The sequence below is a fragment of the Drosophila mojavensis genome, unplaced genomic scaffold, assembly GCF_018153725.1.
Source record: "Drosophila mojavensis isolate 15081-1352.22 unplaced genomic scaffold, ASM1815372v1 contig_136, whole genome shotgun sequence".
Classification (NCBI taxonomy): Eukaryota; Metazoa; Arthropoda; class Insecta; order Diptera; family Drosophilidae; genus Drosophila; species Drosophila mojavensis.
This window is the reverse complement of record NW_025318667.1, coordinates 25,367,013-25,383,200: the sequence shown is the minus strand read 5'-3', so window position 1 is coordinate 25,383,200 and position 16,188 is coordinate 25,367,013. Positions and strand designations below refer to the sequence as shown.

Genomic DNA, 16,188 nt, shown 5'->3' with positions numbered 1-16,188 from the left:
AGTGCCCGACTAGGAAATATGTATATTGTCTCTGCTAGTGTTGCTTGTATATGAAATCGATATTAATCGATAACCGTGAAATTGAATGAGTTATCGAAAATCACGATTCGCTTGACATAAGATAGACAAGATAATATATCTCTAATTTCAGTCTACTTCCACGGAACGAAAAGGCGGTAAATGGAATCAGTTCTTTGCTCTAATATGTATTTCCTATCCAAGATGTGCTACATTTATATGTATAAGGAAACAATTGAGAGTGGTAGGGAGTGTATACCAATCATACTTCTCTACTTTTCCCCACACATAACAGACAATACATGTATTCACACACATGCACATGCACACATGGCCCAGAGCTCTGCTAACTGCGCAGCGACTGCGCTTGGACTGCAGCATGGACTGTGCCATAGAAACTTCATTGCTAAAAACCTTTCTTTTAGATGAAAATTCTTAATAACTCATCAAAGCTGGACAATGACATTCGAATAAGTATTAGACAAAGAGGAAATGCCCTGGCATTAAATAATGGGATGGGTAGTCCTAACCTAAAATATACAAAGTTTATCTATTCATTATTCAAATTGAAAACATTCATCTTTTGTAGCAAAATAATAATCGATATTGAATCGTAATCGATATTAAATCGTAAATGGGATTTGAAAAAAAAAAAGAGAGACTCATAATGGAAATCTCTCTGTAATATTTTCCAGTATCTAGCTTAGGAGATCGCTGAGTTAATACAGAGGGATGAAGGGACAGCAAGATGATTATGACTAGATCGACTTAAAAGTTTTTTTAATAAGGCATTTAAATGTTTTTTGGGCTCTGCCACGCCCCATACATTAAGTACATTTTTAATAAACAATTGTACCTTTTTTTCACTGTAAGCCCACACTGCTGTCCATGCGCGCTTATGCATGTTGTTACTTGTTTAAGCAAAAAATAAGCGAAGAATTAGGAAAATATGAGATGCTCAAAGGGTTCAGGAGATCTCGTAGCCGAGGAATCTCGACTAGAGCTTTCTTACTAGTTGCATCTACGAATTATAGCTACACTTAACAGAAATCAATTTACCGATTTGTAAGGATAATGGTTAAAAATGATAAGCTCGTTCTGCTTATGTTATACAGTCTCCATCTTTTGTGGTTTTGAAGATCAGTGCGATCACCCGGTCGGACGTACGACTCAATATGTCGTCCTAGCTCCCTAAATATATATAAAAACCATATTCACCCTAAACTCACATTTTTATTTAGTGTGCAAGTAGTGCAGTGTATGCAGAAGTGTAAAGTGTATGCTGCTACATATATCTGATACATGAATGAAATCATTAAGCTAATTAATCTAAAGCTTATAGCGCGAGCGCAGGGTATTGCGCAGGTGCAGCTCCAGCTCCATGTACACGATTGGGGGCACCGCTCTGTTTGCTATTGGCAACATCTCGCGGAGGACATCATTTATATTAGCGTCGATGCCTCGTCTCTCCCAAACTGCTCGCACCTTCTGACGAACCTCGTCCTCCCAGCCGCATTCCTTAAGTAGTTTATTCAGCACTACATTGATGGTCTTCATTTCCCTGCGCTCTATGACTCGATGGGCCTTCCAGCCTACGGAATTATAGTCACGCCTGCTGATTGCAATGGTCCTACTATTTTCATTGCTGCTAAATGCATTGCTGCTGCTGCTTTTATTGGAGCTGCTTTTTTGATAGGGGCCGCTGCTCTTATCCATGATTTTATGATGAATTATCAAAATTTTTAAATTGTTTACTTTGTACTCATTCAACTATGAAAGTTTCAAATTAATCTCTCAACATTAGCTACGATGTATTTGAAATGTCGACGTGATTAGATTTGCTATGCCTTCTGGGTTTCACATTAAAGTTAAAACATTATCTGAGATACACGGGGAAGAATAAATATACTTTATGGGTTCTGTCACGCCTCTTTCTGCCTATACCCTGATTTCCCATCTTCAATGGGTTCTGGGTATAAAATCTTTGAATGAAACACTGAAGGCATGGGATTTCTCCAAAAAAGGCTAGTCAGATAAAACAGCTAGATGAGTTAAGAGTTTGCTAAGTTTGCAAACGTTAATAAAGGACTTTATCATTGTAAATGGTAACTACGTAATGCTTCTATGCGATTCTCATAGTTTCAGAGTCTCAAATGGAATTCGAAAATTCTACATTTTAGCTGTGGACTCAATCAGCTCTTGGGGTTAGCGAGGCTGACGGGTGAACAGGTAAATCTGGCAGCTGAAATGGGAACTGAAAATCCATATTTGACACTTTTCAAAGCGGAGTACAGAGGGCAAAGCATGGAGAGTGTGTACCGAACAGAGCGAACGATTTCCATTGGCATAAGCATAAATAAATAAAAATCAAATGAAATTAATTCCAGCCAGCGACGCGTCGGTGCTCGCCCCAGCGGCTCTTGTGCATCAGCTACTGGCCGACAGAGGGCGCAGCGAAGCAGCAATTGGGAAAGCGGAGCACACATAAAAGGCTATAAAATTAAATCAAATCAAATGAAATGCGCATATGTATGGCGTTTTATGAGATGCGCGTTGGCTCTGCCAAGAGGTGAGAGGGGCACGGGCAGACGAGCGAGAGAGTGGGGGGAGCGAGGGGAGCCAGAGTGTGGCAGAGAATGGAGCCAACTTTAGCTAAAGGAAGACAACAAACAAAAGGATTAAAGACAACCACATACAAAAGGCTGAGGATGGCAGCGTGCAGCAGACAGCAGTCAGCAGACAGCAGATGGAGGGCACAGAAAGAGCAGTGGGGTTGCTTGGGTAGCCCCCCGTTGCCCACCCAGTGCAGCCCGTCCCTTAAGCTACGCTTCATCTGTGCGTTGGCTTGGGCAATAAAATAAATCCACCGCAAAGCCGCTGCGGGTAGATTGCTCGGTTGACCCGAAAATTCTTTGGAAGACTGGGCTGCACCTAACCCACAAACGTAAAATTCGACCGAAACCCTTCAACAGCCATCATTCCCCTCCCCCTCTGCACAATTGCCAATCGCCTGCTGACAGCCATTCCAGCTGGTCAGTTGGTCAGTTTTTAGCAGCTAATTTCGCGTTTTGGCTGCTGCTTCACAAGCTTGTTGTTGGCTTCGCTTTGGTTAATATTGCTGCCATTTATGCTGCACTGGCTCCTGCCACATGCACCACCAGACAGACAGACAGGCAGACAGGCAGACAGACAGCGCGTTGGGTCAAAAAGGAGGGACAGAGGCAGCAGAGAGATGGCCAAAGATGAAGCCACTTCGCATTGTCGCATGTTGTGCGCTTGTTGCCATTTCCTGTCTATGTGTGTGTGTGTGTGTGTGTGTGTGTGTGTCTATGTGTGTGTTTGTCACTCGTTTTTGTGGTCATTTCAAATTTTCATTTCATTTGCCATAAAAAGGAAATTGGTTTCGTATGCTAGTTGCCTCTGTCATTGCCTTTACCGTTGCCTTTGCCTCTGCATTTCCATTTCACATTTCTCTGCCTTCGCTGGGCTTCGCTTTGCGCTTGTCGCTGGGGTGGGAAGTCAACTGCTTTAAGTTGATTGTCATTGCCTAACTAACTGCATGCTCAGCCAAGACACACCAACTCACCAATACACACGCACATGCATATACACACATATACACATACACACAGACATACACAATGAACATGGCGGCTGCCAAATGGCTACCTGCAGCCAAGAGAGCTTTGAAATTGTATTGTTCCCGATTTAAAGGCTTTGTCTGTGACTCCCATTCGAGCGCACATTGACAGCCCGACGGCCCGGGGCAAGACATTCTCGCTGGTCAGTGCCTCTGCGGGTGCGAGGGAGAGGGAAGCGGGCCTCGGATAGCTGGCATAAGCTGCAACAGCGCCATAAAGCATAAACAGCGTTCGTCTTTGCACATTCCCTTTGCCTGCTTCGCTTTGTCTGTTCCCATTATAGCAATGTACCGTACGATTTATAAGCTGCATACATATACATATACATATAAATGTATGTATAGAAATAGCTGGCAGCTATATATGTAGCTCGCTCTCTCTCTCTCTTTCTGTCGCTCTCTCGTGTCGCCGCTAACTTGAGCAATTTTAAATGCACTTCTTACTTTCCGCAAATATCTCAAAATAGTAAAAGGAAGACAAACAAAAACGTATATTAAATTAACACTCACAGACAGTTAAACCGACTGTGCGTGTGCCGCTATCTATCTGTGTGCGTGCGCTCTTCTGCGTGTGTGTGTGCGTTTCACTTTCTGATTTGCCGCACGAAAACAAAAACAACAAAAAAAAAACAACTGCGCAAAATTTTTAGAGTTAAATTCAGGTCAGGGTTGCCGAGCGCCGCGATGATGGCAATGCGAAAGCAGCCACAGCCGCAGCAAAAACAGCAACAACAACAACAAAAACAACAGCAAATGCAAACTGCATACAGCACAAGCACACATACACACACACACAGACACATACAGTTAGCGAGACGCACGGCGAAAATTTAGTTCAAAGGCTTTGGGCACAAACAAAACCAAAACTGTGAAATAAAAAAAAATAATAATAATAACAAAAACAACAACAAAATGGAAAAACGCCAAATATAAAACAACAACGGAAACAAGAACAACAACAACAATGGCCAACATCATTCCAAGTGCAATTATGCAATAAACATTTAGCTGCTGCTCGCCCACACACACACACATACACACCTACACACACAGAGAGAGAAACACCGACAGCTGAATAAAAACTCGCGTTGGCGCAATTAAAACTTGCGATGCCTTAAATAAATCACAGCATGAAAAATTATTCACAACACTCAAACTCCCAAAAAATAAAAATAAAATTAAAAAAAAAATAGTACAAAAATAAAGCAAAGGGTATACACCCTCCAAAAAATGAAATAAAGGTAAATAGGCATAGCTTTACATTCAGCCATATATAAAATATTTTCTGTTTGCAAGATCCTAAAAGTTTAAAAAAGCCAAAAGTGTAAATATGTAGGTGTGTAGATAAAAACAAAAAGATTTTATATACATATGTATGTACATATTTGCTTATGTGTATAAATACAGAATACGTATACGTATGTGTATACATATATAATATGTATTATACATATATTTCGTACAGTTATGGTTGTTTAGCTATTGTAAAATTCGGGCTCTACCTATTTGAACTTAATGAAATTTTCTATACTAATTAGCTTCAACTAAGCAGTTTGTGTTCCAGAGAATTAAATCAATATTACATAGATCCATGTTAAATATATTTGTATTCAATATGGAAAGAAAAGAAGGAACATATTCATCGAATATGCCGAATCGATATAGATTTGAAAATAATTGGATCTTTTTGACTGCCCAATTTAAGTTTCAGCTATCGACTGTTATCGATAAGATAAGATATCCAGTTTTTTACGAGTCTGCTGCCAATTTTACATGCACACCAACGTATCGATATTATCGATAGCTTCTGATTTTTCTATGGAATCGATCAAAATAATATGTATAAACATTTGTATACGCTATGACCAAGTGTTTCGATGATTGAAGAAACTTGATCGACTTTGAAACAGATACATATGTACATATGTATGTCTGTACATGTAATGTAATGTCTATGTACTTTAACTGATCAAATATGGCTTTATATACTTTATACTGTATATGCCATATAACAAACTCGCAGAAACCTCTATAAAGATATATGTATATATGTACATACACATGTACATATGTAGACACTTGACTACATTTGAATGGCATCCACTTGTCGAGTCGAGTGCCTAGACAAATTCACAGCGGAAAAGTCGCCTTCGATGCATTATAATGCGCTCTGCTGGGAAATTATTCAAGAGCATGAAATCAGGAACCACAGTCAGACACAGACTGAGACACAGATACAAATAGAAAATACAGACACAGACACACATACATCCTGTACACGGAATGAATAATGAATTAATTTATATTTGCATTAGAGAACAATTAAAAAACATCTCGAATAACGCTCGTGCAGCGAATTCGCTTGCGGCTGCGGCGAATTGGCGAATGGGCGAATTGGCAGAAGTGTGGACTTGCGAATGTTGTGTAAAGTATGCAATAAAGAAATGTGTGTTTGCATTAGTAAGCCAAAAGGCAACCCACACACACACACACACACTAACACAAATATACGGGGACATCGAGTATGCATAATATTCCCGTTTTCGGTCCGTTACGTTTGCCTAGTACGCTAATACATGCACATGCCACGCCCAACGCCCACACATGACTGGCAACTTATGAGGTCGCCTTTATTGCAATACCGTTAGCAAGGAAAATCCATCCAACGATTATCGTGCAGCCTCATCCAAAGACTTCTAAATATGTACATATGTATGTATTTCATGTGTTACATATAAACAATATATTACATTGTAATTAATATTGTTATTAATCGTATATTATATGTAGTTTAATATTTTAGTTTGCTATCTATTTGCGACAAACTGTCCAATGCAGTTAGATTTCTTTAAAAATTGAGCCGAATAAACCGAAAAATCAAATAACTAGTGTATTAAGAGGGTATTTAATATGCGGCTCTGCTGAAATCAATTTTCTTCACTTGTTTTATTTATGTCTGTGCTAGTATTTGTTGTCATGTTGTTGCTACTGCTCCACTCTCTATCTTCATCTATCTCTCTTTCTGTCTCCCTTACTCGCCATTGGTTCTTCTCATCTCTTAGCTCTGCTCTCACTCCTACTCGTTCTCACTTTGTTACAAGCATTTGGAATTTTACGTTCAATTGCATTAGGAACAAAGACTTTTGGGCAAGTTGTTTGCCCAGCCTCACTCACTCTCTTATTATTGTTGTTGCTCTTGTTGTTGTTGTTGTTGTTGTTGTTGCAGCTGCTTCTCAAGCTTAACTTCTTTGCATAGTTATTTGTGCGCGTAGCTCATTGAAATTTTCGGTGCCGTGAACAGCGTTTGGTTGTGGCTTTGGTTGGCTAAATATTTGTGTGGCTATGTGCATGCGTGTGTGTGTAGGTGTATTGCATGCTTACAAACATGGCACACAAACACACATTTTTTCAGCTGTGCACTTGACTGTGTGTGTGTGTGTGTGTTGAAATTTTGTGTTGCCTTACCAGCAGGCGCGCTCTTACACTTATGCATTCTTCGCACTGTGGGCAATGCTAAAATATTTGAGATTAAAAAGACGAGCGCTGACTTACATAAATGTATAAGATTAGCTGATGATATTAGAAATTACTTTTAACTTTTTAATTACTAATAGCTTTATATTGACAAGTTAGACAGAAACATTTACATATATTAGACATAAGTTAAGTATGTAGCTTCGCTAATATACAAATATTTTTCTTTTGTATTTGACTACTTGTTAACCATAGTGCACGTAAGGTATTCGTATGTACATTTGTATGTATGTTTGAGTCTATGAATGTATGTGTATATTTCTTTGCCGCCTGCACTTTTTGCTTATTTTTGTAGTTTTTGCATTGCCTTTTGCTGTTGCCTTCGGACTTTTGGCTACGGCGACGCATTTCTTTTGACTTTTTGTTGTTGTTGTTTGTCTGTTATTGATGCCTGCCTAACTGTGTGCACAAATACACATGTATGCATATACATATGTATATATCTACATATATTGGTATTTTATATGAATGTGCATGTGTGATTGTATACATATCTTGACTTTCTGTGCCGCACATTCTCTTTCTCTCTCTCTCTCGCTCGCTTGTGTATTTTGTCAATTTCACAATGTGTGCCTGTCCGCTATGATTGCATGTGTGTGTTTGTGTGTGTGATCATGTGTGTGCTTGTCCGCCTGACAAATGGTTTGTTTTTTCCTGCTGATGTATTCACATGCTGCACAACACTGAATGCTGCTGGCCACTCGCAGTACCCCGCCCCTCTTTTTAATAATTTTTTTTGTCTTTTATTTTTCGATTTATTCCAGCTGCCCATGTCATCAAGTTGGCTGACTCTTACTGCCAATTAAATGCCAGACTGAACCAACGCTTGCTATCGAACTGACACAAAAAATAGCAGCTCAAGAGCAGCTCTAGAACAACTATGTCACCAAGCGACAGGTGGGCGTGGCTCTGCTCATTTAACCTCTCATATTCATATGCAACGCATCAATTTGCCAGTGAACCAAGCTGCGGCGTACAGAGCTGAACTGAACTGAACTGAACTGAGGAACGGAATCACTCCAATACCAAACCTGCCTCTTTCCCACTCTCCATCGCTCTCTCTCTGTCTCTCTCTCTCTCTCTCTCACTCATACACATCATATACAACCTGTCCCATGACACGAGCACTTTAACTGTTTTTCTTTTTTTTTCAGTGTCTGTCTGCAGCAACGCTCCACCTCCTTCGCCCTCTCTTGCACATTTCACGGGCTGAGCTCTTCAAAATCCTGACGCAGCCTGTTCCCTGCCGCTTGTTTGTTTGAAGTTTTTTTTCAGCCTCTTAAGTGCCAACTACTTTGCACCTCTGCCATTCACACACGCGCCCACACACTGACACACACACACACACATATACTCTCTCACTCTCTCTCTCCTTGTCGCACTGTGTGGAAATTAAAATGCTGCTGTTTGCGGCCTTGAGCCTTTTTGCAGCACCTTGGCATAGATGTTTGAGGTAGAGCTAAATACACACATCTGTGCGTACTTCTTCCACTACTTTCGCTCTGTAAGCACATGCATACATATGTACATACATATGTATAGTATTTGATGCAAGGCGGCGTATACGTAATTTATATAATCAGCCCACACAGTCGACAGCACACGGCAAAAAGTGCGTAACGCACTCTTGTTTTAAGCCGAAGTAAGCTAATCAACTAGTCCAGTGATCAGTGAACGATTTATGTACATATGTGCATACATACATATGCATGTATACATGTATTAATGTATGTATGTATGGTAGTACTGCAATTGCTTGCTTAGTCGTTAAAACGCTTCATTTCGTTCAACCGTTCAGTATTGTTCATTTGTTCAGCTCTTGATCATGAACTAAATCTATTGTTCATGGATTGCTTACAAAATGAATTAGTGAAAAATGAATTGATTCAGCTAATTGAACTAAGATTTCACAACTGTATTACTTTACAGACATGCATATGCATATGTATATAAGATTGTGTGTTTACATATGTATGTATGTATGCATGTGTAATTATTTGCGTGTGTGTGTGAGTGTGTGTGCGAAGCTGTCTCAGATCTCTGGCCACGCCCCTTGCCCGCATTGGATGCTAATGATTCAACTAACTTCTTTAACATCACACCCACGCAAAAACATACACACATACACACACACACACTCAAACTTTAAACAGCTGCACATTTCGAGGAACGCAAATGCCATTTACTTAGGTGAGCGTGTGAGGGAGAAAGAGTGTGATGAGAAGAGGGTCGGGGGCATTGATTGAAAGGTTCTATGAGGTTTCTTATTTTTAATAAAGTTTATGGAGGGGGGCAGGCAGACTCTTGCGGCTGCCTGGCCAAATTGATGCATGTGCAACGGCAAATTCCGGCGGCACCGTCGCAAATCCCCGGCACAACAGACGCCAAAGCCACAAGGGTAACCAAGTGCAGCCAATTGAGTATGGTGGGTTCGATCGATGGGTGAGCCCGGGGGGTATATACATACATATGTATACACATATACACACATACATATACATACATCAATTTGAAAAAGCAGCATCGATATGTTATTTGCATGTGTTGTGGGCAGGCGGACTCGCAAATCCCAATGCTCCGGCAACTTTTAGCTGGCGAACCAGCTCAGCTCAGCTCAGCGAACGCGAAACTTTCTCAGCAAGTTTATGCATGAATAAAGTGCAAAGCTACAAGCGCACACACACGCTAACATGTCGTACACATGTGTATGTGTGTGTGTGTGTGTTGATGCACATATTGCCTGGCAACATGGTCGGAACTCTCCATGTTCCATGTTCCCCATGTTCGCATAATCCAGTCGCATACAAATGTTGCTCGACTTTTGCAAAAGTTGCATTTTATTTAGTGCCGTCGAAACACATGTCGCAAAACAAATGCAAAGCTGCAAGTATGCATTAGTGACAGCCAACTGATATTTGGGTCAGTGCCGAAAAAATCAAATAAAAGAAACAATAATAATAATAACAATATAAGTCAAATAAACTTATGTAAGCAGACACGTTTAAATAGTTGGCGCCCTGTAACGGCTACAGCGCTGCCAACTTGCTACAAGTGCGCCAGTTGTTAAACGATATTATGTGTGTCGCATATCGATAGCACATATCGATAAGATAGCTGCGTATGCAGTGTGACCACACATGCCAACCATTCGAAATCCTCAAAGTTGTAGTTGAGCTAATTCCATGGTAGAACTCCACATCAGCTAGAATAACAGAAAAACAGGCAGAACGAACGGAAAAGCGCAACTACGAAAAGTTTGCCAAGCTAAACAATAGAAATATGTCAGCGGCTGGAGTTGATGCCGCGCCAAACGCTGCCGCTGCCCAACACACACAGCCGCAGCCGCAGCCGCCGTCTCCTTCGTCACCGTCATCAATGGGCACAAAAGCAATAACAACGACAACGTCAGCGACGACAGCGGCAACGATACCAACTACAACAACAACAACGGCAGCAGCAGCAGCAGCAGCGGCGGCGGCGGCGGCAACACCAGCAGTGGCTGAAATCGCCGCATCCAGCGTAAGTTGTTGGCATTTGATGACGACGACGAAGACACGTCAACGTCAACGTCTTGTTGTTTTGATAGTGTTTAGAGTTGCGGCAATTGTTGTTGTTGTTTCTGTTGTTGCGGCTCTCTCTCTCTCTCTCTCTCTCTCTCACTGATTGCTGCTGTTGTTAATAATAATAATGTTTTACTTTAGATACGCTCCGGCCTGGCTGAGTTGGAGCTGCGCTCCTCTCAGATGCTGCAGCGGCTGGAGAACGTGAAGGCTGTGCCCGGCTCGCCGGCGAAGGTGATCAGCGATGCGTCCGGCGACAACCAGAGCTCCGGCGACAGCCAGTCGCTGCAGGAGCAGTCGGAGCAGGAGCGCGCACCACGCACATCCGCCGCCGAGCTGGTGCTGGCCACGCAGCTGCGCCAGGAGCACCGTGTGCCGGCGGACATACTGAAGTCGCTGGAGCAGCTGGTCGCCTACTCGGACAGCGAGGACGATCCGGAGTTTCCGCTGCCCGCCCTCGACGACGTCTCCCACTTGGCGCTCATCTCGCACAGCATTGTGGCCTACCTGTCGCACCTGGACCGCCAGCATCTGCTGCGCGTCACGAACAGCATCTCCGGCGACGCCACCCGCTGGCTGGGTAGCCTGTTCCACTTCAGCAACGCCGCGAGCAGCTTCCATGCGGACAACGCCGACGCCGTCCTGCGCACCGTGCGCCTGGCCATTGTCGCCCGCTGTCCGGGCTACCTGGAGGGCGGCATTCCGGCCCTCGCCCAGCCGTGCTTCTACATCTCGGAGAACACGACGCCGGTGCGCCTGCAGTACGCCTGCCGCCAGTTGGGCATCTCGCTGGACGCCATCAAGATCATACCGGAGGACAGCAAGTACGGCACCATGGATCTGGCCCAGCTCCAGAAGCAGGTGCAGCTGGACCTGGCCGCCAGCCGCACGCCGCTCCTGGTGGTCGCCGACATCGGCGCCTCGCTCTGCGGCTACGTGGACAACCTGCAGCGCCTGCGCGACGTCTGCAAGGCCCACAACATGTGGCTGCACGCCAGCGGCCACGGCCTGGCCGCACTCGTCTGCGCCCAGAGTCCGGGCAGCGTGCACGACGTGCTCCACTCGATGGCCCTCAACCTGGGCAGCTGGCTGGGCGTGCCCAGTCTGCCCATTGTGCTGCTCCATCGGCCGCTCCAGAACAGCGCGCTGAGTGCCTTCGAATCGGACCCGATCCTCTCCCGGCGCCTCAACGCCCTCTCTCTGTGGACCAGCCTGCAGGCGCTCGGCCGCAAGGCCATCGCCGAGCGGCTCCACGTCGCATTCCAGACATGCAGTATTCTCTTCGAGATAGCCTCCAAGTGCGAGGGCATCCGAGTGCTGGTAACGTAGTAGCCAATCCCTAGACCAATAAGGAATCAACCTAACCACACATAACTCTGCCAAGTCTTGGGTCTTGATATACCAATAGAGATTGATTAGAGCACAGTTAGCTCGACAGAACAGACTATAGTATATGGTATATATGTGTCTATATATGGGATCTTAATCCCATTATCTATTATTAATTGGCTGTAATGTTATTTTAGATATTTTTAGAGATTTAGTTCCTTGTCTATCTATATTTTATAAAGTAGTACTGTATTGATAGGATTTCAATTATATATCGTGTATTTATATATAGGAATTTACCCATTCGCAACTTGTACAAATTGAGTGAATAGTCTATCTAATCTTTCCATTGTCAAGCTGAAACAATTTGTTCTAACTTTGTTCATTTTCCTCCCTCACCAATCTTATAAAATAGCCGTACTACCCTCTATCTATGCTCTCCATTATCCACATAGTACTTTTAGCAGTTGACTAAGACCTAATGTCGTCTTATGTAATCAGAGATTTGTTCCTATATAGATTATTATCTAGTCTTGTTATATCTATATGATATAATAGCAATACGATATTGATACGATTTCAATCATAGAATAGGAAGCCCCATTTGTCATTCTAAGCCCTTGCAGAAATAGTTGAGTCTAGGCATTAATTTAATTCCTATTTAGACTTAGACTTTCAAAGACATATGTAGGAATTACCTCCCTTTACCGTTGAAAACTTTTTTAGTTCGAAGTGACTTAACTTAGCTTTACATCATATCTGGATATACTGTACAATACAATATAATAGTTTATGATATTAAGGCATATGTAGAAATCACCCCCATTTTCCATTTTCTTATCAAGCTAATGCGAGACTCAGCATAGAGGTGAATATAATAACCTCTAAGGCCTTGGATGTAATATTAGTAATATATTAATACGATCCTAATTAGATTTTTTTTTAAGTTATCCCATTTATTTTCCCATTGTGAACTCTTATCAAACCAACCCGATCTAAGGCAATCCGAGACTTGGCATAGTTTTTAGTATCTTTCTGGGCTTACTGTTTTGCTATCTATCAATATCAATTACCCATGAGATAGGTTACCCCAATTTCCCATACTTAAAGATATACTATCTTGTCTCGTTGTATCCATACGATATAATAGTAGTAGTGGGATATTCATAAAGGCTTTTTAGTACATTTGATGGAAGTAACCTATTCCAACTTTTATCGCGCCAATCTAATCAAAGGCAATTCTACCCTTACCATAGATTTAGTTCCTATCATATATATGATATGATAATTGTATGATATTGATAGGATTTTAATGAAAACTTAGCTAAGCTCTTATCTCTTATCTTGGAAAACCCTAGATGAAGCAAGCTAACCCCATTTTCCCCCTCCAAAATCTTATCAAACCAATCTAGTCTTGGGCAATCCGAGTAACTTAATCTAGTCTTCCACCTCAACCCGATTCCCCTTTATACATCAACTAATCTTCCGTTCCGAATCTGTTTTCCGTAGAGTCACACGCCCGGTGCTCAGACGGGCGCCGCTCTGTCGGACATCATTAACAGCGCCTTCGACGTGAACGCCTTGTTCGACGCAGCTGCTCCGGTGGTGGTCTACCAGTTCGACGGCAGCACAACCATTCCAATCACGCCGAGCGCAGAGCCAGCAGCGGCGACCGAGGCGGGCCTGAAGCCGCTGGAGAAGGTGAACAACGCCTCGTACTTCGATCGGCTGAACTCCTGGCTGGGCCAGATACTGCAGCGCGACTGTCCTAATGTGAGTAACTGCATCCGAATGGGTTGTAGCACTTGGATTGAATTGACATGAATTGATTTGAATCTCGTTTGCTCAGTTTGATTTCGAGGTGATTGAGCATCCGACGCATGGCAGCTGCATACGGTATTGCCCGCTGGAGCTGGGCCTGGGCGAGCAGCCGCCCAGCTCGGAGAACCTGGAGAGCTTCGCCCAGAGCCTGGAGGCGCACGTGGACATATTGCGGGCCACGATCAAGCACAAGGCGCGCTTCATGCACTTGGTGGAGCGCAGCGAGGTGCTCCGGCTGGTGCCGCTGCCCGAGTGGGCGGGCATGGGCGGCGTCCGGTTCGTGCCCGAGGGCTGGGAGTCGCTGCTGACGGACCAGGCCAAAACGGAGCTCAACAAGCTGAACATCGACCTGGTGGAGGCGCTCAAGTCGACGGACAATGCCTTCTCGCTGGGCGAGGGCACCGACGGCCTCATCTGTGTGCGCTTCGGCATGGTCACGCACGAGACGGAGGTGGAGGAGCTGCTCGACCTGGTTGTCACCGTCGGCAAGAGCGTGCAGGAGAACTCGCGCGTCCTCGACACCATGTCGGAGATCGTCAAGAAGGTAAGAGCTAAACGCACATCCCAAATCCCTTGACTTTATCAACTGAGCCAATTTGAATGCAGGGCATCGAGGCGGCCACGGCGGATTTGCAGCGCGAGTCCGAGGAGAAGCTCTGGCAGGAGGGCATTCTGCGCCACGTGCCGGTGGTGGGTCGCGTCTTCAACTGGTGGTCGCCGCCGGCCAAGGAGTCGGGCATCAAGGGACGCAGCCTCAACCTGACCCAGGGCGTCGTCGAGAGCACCGAGAACATTTACAAGTGAGCTACGATCATATTTCACGTGGATGCCACTCACACTCACACACTTGCATTCCCCACACAGATATCACATGCAAATGTCGGGCGAGGCGGCGCATCAGCTGCCGGCCAACCGCTCGCCGCCCACGCCCATGATACAGACGCCAGTGGTGTCCACGGCCGCGCCGCCCGTTTTTCCCACCGTGGAGCCGGTGACAACGGAAGCGAACGAAATGTCCCAATCTCCAGCAGCAACTGCAACTGGGGTGGCTGTGGGCGTGGCAACGCCAGTCGCTGCCACATCTCTGCCCATATCGGCAGCCGCCTCAGCGGCAGCAGCCGCAGCAGCGATCGGCAACCACGTGGACCATGCGCGCACCGTCAGCCAGAGCAGCGCCGGATCGTCGTCCGTGCCGGAGCTGGTGGCTGCGACTAATGCAATTAACAATAAATAACTAAGTGATCCACTGGCTCGTTTGGCACAAGCTTATGATGATGATGATGCTGCTGCTGCAGCTGCTGCTGCTGCTGATGATGATGGTGATGATGATGCTAATAATAATAATAATGATGAACAACGACACGCTTGCAGCAGCGCCCACTTATGAACACGCCCATAAACAAATGTTTTCAACCAGCAGACAAAATAATAACAATAATAATGATAATAATAATAATAATAATAATACCTTAAGCATAACCAACTGGACGGAACCTTCAAACTTCGAAAGCAATTCTCTAATTCCAAAGAGCCCGATGATGATGCTGATGATGATGATGATGACGATGATGACGTTCCCTATTCAATTGCACGTTTTATGCTTTTATGCAATTCAGTTCAGATCGATAGAGCTAATCTATCCCTCAACTATTATCAACTATTGTATTATCATTTATCGATTCTTATATGTATACACACATACACACACACACACACATATATATATAGTATATATATCTCTATATTTTTAACCAATTTATTAATCATATTTTATGCATATTATTTTTATGATTTCTTATTACTTTTTGCATCGTTGTTGTTGCTCTGTTGCTATTGTTGTTGTTGTTGTTGCTCTTCTGGGCATTGGGCATTTTCAATTCCATTTTGCTCTTTCTGTTTATCTTTCTTTTGCTCTGATATTTTCTTTAATTCTCTCCTATGCTTTTAGCAACATTCTAATTTAATTTGTAATTTGTTTAGGCGCTAAGTGAAATCAAAAACAAACAAACAAAAAACAAAAACAAAACAAAAACAACAACATTTATATATAAATATTCTATGCTAATTATATACATACATACATATATATTTATATGAAAATGATAAATATATTTATTATACAAATTGACGTGAAATATGCTGCTGAAAATGTGCACAATGATAATGAGAATAAATATTAGTATAATTATATATATATATATATATATAAAAAAAAAAAACAACCAAATAAATTTAAAAACTGCATTGAATTTCTGTTGTTTTTCAGTTGAAAAAGAGATAACTATA

The 16,188-nt window shown here is 43.2% G+C and overlaps 1 protein-coding gene across 1 annotated transcript; it reads left to right on the top strand.

The window, feature by feature from the left end:
- Positions 1 to 10,339: 10,339 nt before the first annotated feature.
- On the top strand, positions 10,340 to 15,657 carry LOC6584687 (pyridoxal-dependent decarboxylase domain-containing protein 1). Its single transcript, XM_002010295.4, has 6 exons — positions 10,340 to 10,711; positions 10,894 to 12,072; positions 13,591 to 13,854; positions 13,931 to 14,446; positions 14,509 to 14,702; positions 14,767 to 15,657. Exons 1-6 carry the CDS (start codon positions 10,472 to 10,474, stop codon positions 15,134 to 15,136), a joined length of 2,763 nt encoding a protein of 920 aa, XP_002010331.3. The 5' UTR covers positions 10,340 to 10,471; the 3' UTR covers positions 15,137 to 15,657.
- The last annotated feature ends 531 nt before the right edge of the window (positions 15,658 to 16,188 follow it).